General features: G+C 39.0%; 1 protein-coding gene and 1 pseudogene across 1 annotated transcript; one reads left to right on the top strand and one right to left on the bottom strand.

The window, feature by feature from the left end:
• The first annotated feature begins 231 nt into the window (after positions 1-231).
• Positions 232-1,946, top strand: LOC137741019 (loganic acid O-methyltransferase-like). The gene is made up of 3 exons (XM_068480828.1): positions 232-339; positions 569-1,210; positions 1,469-1,946. Exons 1-3 carry the CDS (start codon positions 253-255, stop codon positions 1,790-1,792), a joined length of 1,053 nt encoding a protein of 350 aa, XP_068336929.1. The 5' UTR covers positions 232-252; the 3' UTR covers positions 1,793-1,946.
• Positions 1,947-4,690: 2,744 nt separating this feature from the next.
• On the bottom strand, positions 4,691-8,226 carry LOC137740732 (tryptophan synthase alpha chain-like; annotated as a pseudogene).
• Between the last annotated feature and the right edge of the window lie 259 nt (positions 8,227-8,485).

Raw genomic sequence — 8,485 nt, forward strand, 5'->3', positions numbered from 1 at the left:
ATACATGTGGTTCTTCCATCTAATATATTTTTATATTATTTTGTACTTATCTAACGGATCAGAAACGGCATCTTTACCAACTATCAATGACTTTTCCCCATTATTCTCTTCTTCTTGTCTTTGGATTATATTTGTGGAGTGACTCCCAGATACCACCCACAGCCCCCATATAAACAAATAGAGAGAGAGAGAGAGAGAGAGAGAGAGAGGAAAAATAGAGAGAGAGAAAGAGAGAGAGAGAGGGCAGCTGCAATGGAGGATTCCAGTAATGTTTCTGAGGCATATCCAATGAATAGTGGAGATGGCCCCAACAGCTATGCCAAGAACTCTACAGAACAGGTTCTGCTAATTGATGAATGAAAAATCTTCTGTTTTTTTTTTATTTTTTTTTATTCAGGCTATTGTAACCTTTACTACTTGGAAATTCTTACGATGTGTTTTCTTCATCACTTAACTTGGAAAAGTGAAAAACTTCTTTTGTAGTCCTTTCTGTTGTAATTAGGAAATTCCAAGAAAGTAGCAAAATCTGAACTATATTAGCACTGTAATGTGATTTGTGCTTTTGCAGAGAGTAGTTGTTGATGCTACCAAAGAACTTCTAAGCAAGGCTATTAAAGAAAATCTTGAATTGGACATCTTTTTACCATTCAACAGCTTCCATATTGCAGATTTGGGTTGTTCGGTTGGGCCTAATACATTTTTTTCTGTTGAAAATATACTTGAAGCTGTGAAATTTGAGTATCAAAGCGGAGGGCCGAATTCTGAAATCCCCGAATTTCAAGTTTTCTTCAGTGATAAAACCCTAAATGATTTTAACATACTCTTCAATTCCCTCCCTCAGAACAGGAACTATTATGCAGCGGGTGTGCCAGGTTCTTTCCACGGTCGCTTGTTTCCCAAGGCTTCCATTAACATTTTTCACTCTTCATTAGCCCTTCATTGGCTTTCTAGAGTACCAAAAGATGTAATGGACAAAAACAGTCGTGCTTGGAATAAAGGACGAATCCACTACTCAAATAACCAAGACGAAGTATTGAAGGCATATCAAGCTCAATATGCCGAGGACATGGAGTGTTTCCTCCGTGCCAGAGCACTAGAGACTGTGCATCGAGGACTGATTGTGCTTAACCTATTAGGACGCCCTCTTAACTGTATTGAAATTGTGGGTTTTAACATTTTTGGATCTAGCCTCCTGGAGATGGCTAGGAAGGTAAGCAATATTCATCAACCTTCATACACACCGGTCTATTAAATTCGTTTCGTTATAAGCTTTTTCTCTTTCTGAGCAGAAGTATTTTAACGGATTTTGAATGTTTAAAAATTGATCAATGTCAAAGTAACTGGAGAGTTTTATGTCACATATTTGATGTTGCAAGTATTGTTGCTTTATGCAGTATTTCAGAAGATCGTATCTTAGATATTTATGGGTGCATGATTAATACTATATGTTTTTCGTTTATATATATAGGGGGTAATTAGTGAAGAAAAAGTAGATTCATTTAACATCCCTTCCTACTTCGTGTCTCCCCAAGAACTGGAAGTCATTGTGGAACGAAATGGATGCTTTAGCATAGAGATATTGGAAACCTTACCTCAGCATGTATTGAGTGGCGCTCCCAGTGCTCCTGCTATGAGAGCTTTCACAGAGGGACTGATCAAGCAACAATTTGGAGAAGAAATCTTAGATGATCTCTTCAGCTTGTATCACCAGAAACTTGAAGAGCAAATGTCAATAGCTGAGTCAAAGAAGGCAGTTGTTCTTTTTGTTGTGCTTAAACGCAACACAAATTGATTAGAACATTCATTGTTTATTTGTTTGTATTCCTGAAACTATCTGTTTGTTGGTTATTTGGTATTGAAGAGTAGATTTTAAGTGAGCTTCACTCTGTATAACAATGGAAAGATATTAGCTACCTATACTCGACAGTGTGTCTGCAAGTGTCATAATGTCCCCTCGCAATATGATTATATCTCAGATTGCCCTTTGAAAATATGACGCACCTTGCCCGTTTGATCTTTATACATTTTGCATTCACTTTGATTCTTATTGCAAAATCGTCAAAAAAATCCGTTACTAATGCACAAATGAAACCCACTCATGAGTTCCATGATGTGTCCAACAGAAAACTAATGAAAAAACAAAAGGGAAAAATCTTGTTTATGTCAGGGGAGGGAAGAGGATAAGAACCTGGAATGCAATGGGTTGAAGATGTAGTTCCAAATTGTCCTACAAAAATATGGTTCCACATGTTTTAAAAGTAGTCTCTTCAAATTAAAATTGCACGATTTAAGTTACAATGTCTACAATAATTACGGTTGATTAGGAATCTGTAGTAGTTCTATTTAAACACCACTTTTATCTTAGTTTGACTACATACGAGCTAGATGAGGGTGAAGAACGAACAATGTTGTTTACTGCAGCATGATGAATGATGGTTACGTGAAATATGGATACGTAGAAGCAGCTAAAGAACATATGGCTTCAGAACGGGTCCAAACAGAGTGTTATCATCATCAGGCTTCAGAGCGATTCGGAACTTGTCAGTATAAATAAGGGCATAGAAACGGATTTGGAGAGCTGGAGCAGCAAGTGTATAATAAACAGCAACTTTGGTCTTTTTGAACCGGAACTAATCTTTTGGGCTCGTGGAAGACCTAGATGATGGTCAAGAATCGAACAATGTTGTTTTCTGCAACAATAATGAATAATGGTTACGTGAAATATGGATATGTAGAAGCAGCTAAAGAATTGTTTGATAAGCATATGTGTCCGGCCTGATATTGTGGGGCCTTTGCTAGGCTCTCAGGCTCTCTTATAAAGCTAATAGAGTGCCGAGCGTGCCACTGCTGGCCAAGACCAACAGATTGTAGATTGGTTTAGGTGTTTGAGTTGTTTACTTGTGCCACAATTTATATGAGCTTCTTAATCAACAGATTGTTTATGGAGGGGTTAAGTCCATAATGAGTTATTTTATATGCCTTGAGGACAAGGACTTTTAATTTATTTTAAATGCCAATTGATCATGAATTAACCAATAATAATTTGAGTTTCATTATCATGGTTAGTTAAAAGAAATAAAACAGAGAGGGAACACAAACAGATATTAATGTGAAACTCCATCCCACTTTTATTATACTTCTTTTGTCGGATATTTAGTATTCATCTTTTATGTTATTAATTTGCGAACCATAGGACCCACTTGGGATTCTTGTCCCCTTCTCTTCTCACCCAATCCGGATCTCCTCCTTCCCTTTTGGGATTTTCTTATTAATTAATATTAATATTATAGTATAATCATCAAGCTTAATCCACACAACCATAAGACCCAAGCCTTCAATCCATTTCTAAATGATCAAAGTTCTAATTACTAAGAAAAAGGAATAAGCCTATATAAAGGCTAGTGAAAAAATATTGTTGACCAATGTAGAACAAGAGGGTCTCAAACTCCTACACATGGCTAGGAAGGTAACCAATACTCATACATCACTACCATGTTTGATATTGTAGTTAAATTAACTACATCACAATAATATATCATACTTTGTTATGTAAACTCTAATTATTTATCTGTTATAATCGGAAGAACAAATTTAGTTAATTTGTGCTAACTAAACTGATATGTGTCTTAATTCTATATAGATGGCTATATAATTAAGATTGTGTTTTTATTTTGTTATATTGGAGGGCATTTGGGCTATAATATGGTGTTGTTCCTTCAAACAGGGAGTAGTTAGTGAAGAGAAGGTAGATTCATTTAACATCCCTTCATACTGCGTTTCTCCTCAAGAACTGGAAGTCATTGTAGAACGAAATGGATGCTTCAGCATAGAGGCTTTGGAAACCCTAGTTTATCATGTCCCGGAACATGGCGCTCTCTCTATAGCAAAACGTAGTGCATCCACGATGAGAGCTGCCACAGAGGGACTCATCAAGCAACAATTTGGAGAAGAAATCTTAGATGAACTCTTCGGCTTGTATCAGCAAAAAATTGAAGAGCAAATCTCAATATTTGAGTCAAAGAAGTCGGTTATCTTTTTTGTTGTGCTTAAACGCAAGGCGAATGCGTTCACAAAATTATCCTGTTAAACTCCCTAACTAGAACTCCTGGCCTGTGTTGTATCGTTTCAGATTGGAGGTTTCATTTTATATTTACTTGGGTTTGATTACATGAACTGTGGTATCAGCCAAATACGTGGTTAGTTATTTACCCAACAAAAAAATTAAGGTGGCTAATCAGAAGATAAAAAGTTAAGGCTTAATTAATTGTTTTAACGACAGTAGAATCAAATCTCAGACTGCCCTTAAAGTGTTGTTACACACACACCAACAAATTAATAAGTATTTTAGTGAGTACTTCTTAAGCAAGGAAAATTCACTGAGAAAATAATCAACCGTAATATGAGCAGACCCCCTAACAAACAGCAGTGAGAAAATTAAATTATCAACGACGATATGTCCTCACATATGTTTAGAGGAAATTCATTTTTCTCGTTAAAAAACTTTTGTTTCCTCCTATATTCTCATTTCCTCCACATTAAAAATAAAATAAAATAAAATAAATTACCAAGAAGGATACACATCTTATGTACATAAAAAAGTAAAGAATTAACCTAACCTGATAGGCAAGCAACATAAATCCTTATCTTACAAGAAAAATTGAAGACATAAAATACCAAAAATACCCGTACACTACAATAATGCAGATTTGATGAAAGTTTCAAGTTCTTCCAACACTTCCTAGGGAGATTTAGCTTCGGCCAACACCTTCACAATGGCACTACCAACAATAACACCAGCAGCCCCCACTCAGCTACTTTCTTCACATGTTCAGGCTTTGACAGCCCAAAGCCAATGCCACAGGCTTGTTTGTTGCCTCTCTAATTTCCTTAATGGGGTTGGAACTTGTTCATTCACCGATTCACGTGCACCAGTAACTCCGATGGAGCTTACAACTTACAAGGTATACATGATGAAATCAGGGTTCCATCATAAAACCAATTGGCAATATGGGGAGTAGCTCAAGACAAGCACATAGCAAACCTTGTCCCTCACCGATGTAGGACAACTCTCAACACGCCCCCACACGTGTGGTGGATTTTTAAGCCTACACATGAACTACAACTGGGTGACGTGAAGTGCGCGTGGCCGTTTGGCTTCACATGAGGACAACCCACTCTGATACCATAATGAAATCGGGGTTCCACTATAAAACCAATTGGCAATATGGGGAGTATCCCAAAATAAGCACATAGCAAACCTTGTCCCTCATCGATGTAGGACAACTGTTAGGAACAAGAACAAATATACAAAGAGTAATACTGCAAATAAGTCAAAGTAATACTACAAATAACTCAAACAATCTGGAGGAATGACTTATTTATTGAAAGGAAAGTTTGGCTATTATATAGCCTTAAAGAAGTAATGAAACCCTAAAAACAGTCCACGATCCACACTACTCAGAAAGTGATAACGTGCATGAGGAAATAGTCTACGTAGAACAAGTCTTCCTAGATAATAGGAATTCATTTAAAACCAAAACAAACTAAGTGGTTGAGTCCTATAACAAAGAGAACAACCAGACTTATCAACAACTCTCAACAATACAAACCCTTCTGAAGCTTCAACAATGTCCTTCATTCTATCCGTTGGAGTAGTAGGTGTAGTTATTAGTGCCAATTCGATCTTATTTTTCACAGCTTCGTTTCTCAAACTTTTTGTTGCTTCAAATGGAGCGTCTGCAACCACAAGCCCATGCACCCCATGTTGGATAGTGGCCAAATTAGGCTAGGAAACAAAACAATAGTGATGAGGGAACATCATGATGAGGATTATGTTTCCTTGTTTTGTGGCTTGTTTTGTGGCTTAAATTGCTCCATGTTTTGTGGCTTTTTCAAAGCCATAATTATTTGGCATAAGAAGGGGCACGGGTGAAGAGAGAGTTGTAGAGGGATGAAGAGATGTAAAGCATCCAAAGAGATGGTGAGAGCATTTGGCTCTACCATGGGTAAGGGTGAGAGAAATCAAGAGAGCTAGAGTGAAAGATCTCTTGTGAAAGAACTCTTGGGGTAGAGTGAGGCTCTTGGGAAAATTCTGTGAGTGGGTGTACAAGGGATATGGGATTGGGTTATGTCGATTTAACTCATGTGTAACTTGTACTGTTTTTCTCAGTGAAGAGCAATATCTCTCCGAGGACGTAGGCAGGTTTTTGCCGAACCTCGTAAATTTCTCGGTGTCTTTATTTCTTGTATTTTATTTTGTTCAACTGTGTGTGATTTTGGTGAGGTTGTAATCTGAATCTCGGTTCCACACTAACGAAAGGGCCAAGGCACAACAATTGGTATCAGAGCATCGTTGGGGGCTTTGGTTCGTGGGAGGTCCAGATTTGTTGTTCACCATGGAATTTTCAGTTGAGCAGTTTAAAGGGAGAGGCGGTTTTGCTCTTGGTAAAGGAGAGTAATGGAAGCCTGAAGAAATGGAAGCCGTGTTTAGGGATGCTTGGATCAACTGCGAAAGTTGATGTTGAGGAAGAAGACAAAGACCTCTTTCTTCTTACCTCACTTTCAGATTTGTACGAGAACCTTGTGAAACTTTACTGCAAGAAAAGAAACAGTAAGTTTGGAGCAGGTGCAAGCTTCTTTGGTGTGGAATGATACACACAAGAGACCATGGATGATGGTGGGAACAAGACTGCTTAAGCTATTCAAGGTTGAAATCGTGGAAGAAAATTGGAAAGAGGATCTGAGAGAGACAGCAGGTTCGGATCCGGTTCTGGAGGCAAGGGTCCACAGTGCTACGGGTGCAAGGCCGGGTTAGCAAGTTTGTGGTGGAAGACTTTGAGTATGCCCTCTAGGTACTTGAAGCAACACTTCTCCTGGTGATGTTTAGTCTCAAGTGTTGCAGGGGTTTTGCAGTAGGTGGAGCTATGGGATTCACAGGTGATGAGAAGGTCCTGAGGTAGGAGGAAGTGTGGGAATTTTGTCTGGCTCGATGGGTTGTTGCTGGAAATAGGCGCGCTGACGAGTTTCTAGGTTGCAGACAATGAAGAGGAGGAAAACCTGCTGGAGGAGACGAGGATGTGTTGAGATCCTGTATGAAGCTAAATGGTGATTTTCAGCTTGCAGCAGCTGCACATGCATTGGCAGTAACTGAATCGGAACAGGACCAACGAGGTGGATTCAGAGTGTGCATGCTGGTACGTAAGGCCAATGGACTTTGGTACAATTTGGCCAAGGTGGAGATTGTTGGATAGTGGCCAAATTAGGCTAGGAAACAAAACAATAGTGATGAGGGAACATCATGATGAGGATTATGTTTCCTTGTTTTGTGGCTTGTTTTGTGGCTTAAATTGCTCCATGTTTTGTGGCTTTTTCAAAGCCATGTTTTGTGGCTTTTTCAAAGCCATAATTATTTGGCATAAGAAAGGGCACGGGTGAAGAGAGAGTTGTAGAGGGATGAAGAGATGTAAAGCATCCAAAGAGATGGTGAGAGCATTTGGCTCTACCATGGGTAAGGGTGAGAGAAATCAAGAGAGTTAGAGTGAAAGATCTCTTGTGAAAGAACTCTTGGGGTAGAGTGAGGCTCTTGGGAAAATTCTGTGAGTGGGTGTACAAGGGATATGGGATTGGGTTATGTCGATTTAACTCATGTGTAACTTGTACTGTTTTTCTCAGTGAAGAGCAATATCTCTCCGAGGACGTAGGCAGGTTTTTGCCGAACCTCGTAAATTTCTCGGTGTCTTTATTTCTTGTATTTTATTTTGTTCAACTGTGTGTGATTTTGGTGAGGTTGTAATCTGAATCTCGGTTCCGCACTAACGAACGGGCCAAGGCACAACACCCCAACATCCATACATGAACTTTTCAACACCATGCTTAAGAATTGGGTTGAGGTACGAAAATAGAACAATGGGACAGGACAATTGTGGCACCACCTCCTTCAACATTGACATAATTGCGTTGAAATTCGTCCCCCTTGCAAAGGAACGACTGAACGAGTAGCTGAAGCCTCAATAACTGGACCATCGAGTACTGGATCCGAGTATGGCACTCCTAATCCAATCACGTTTGATCTACACGAATCGAGCATCACGCCTAATTCAATCATGTTTGATCCACACGAATCGAGCATCTTCAAAGCTTGAGCCGTGGTTGAAAGATCAGGATCACCGGCGGTGATGTAGGGGTAAATGCCACTTTGCCTTGGTCCTTGAGTTTTCTAAATGTGTGTGAGATGTCGGTGGTAGGGGTAAGTAATGGTGAGAGCAGCCATTGGGGTTACAAGTCTTTTTTGGGTTGAAAGGGTACATGTATGAAGATGAGAACGGAGATGGAATGCGTTTTGAGGATTCTTAAGTTGGAAGCCAGTAACAACAGTAATATACTGAGAGAAGTAGCCATTGACCGTATAACTCGTTTGAATGCACTTTTCAAAGAGTTAAAAAGCTTCAAAATTTTGATTATATAGCTCGTTTAAATGTACTTTTCA

Source organism: Pyrus communis, chromosome 7, assembly GCF_963583255.1.
Source record: "Pyrus communis chromosome 7, drPyrComm1.1, whole genome shotgun sequence".
NCBI classification, from domain to species: Eukaryota; Viridiplantae; Streptophyta; class Magnoliopsida; order Rosales; family Rosaceae; genus Pyrus; species Pyrus communis.

Coding starts and splice junctions, on each gene's coding strand:
- LOC137741019 (XM_068480828.1), top strand. CDS start 253: ATGGAGGATTCCAGTAATGTTTCTGAGGCATATCCAATGAATAGTGGA. Junction 340..568: donor CCAAGAACTCTACAGAACAG/GTTCTGCTAATT, acceptor GTGCTTTTGCAG/AGAGTAGTTGTTGATGCTAC. Junction 1,211..1,468: donor TCCTGGAGATGGCTAGGAAG/GTAAGCAATATT, acceptor TTATATATATAG/GGGGTAATTAGTGAAGAAAA.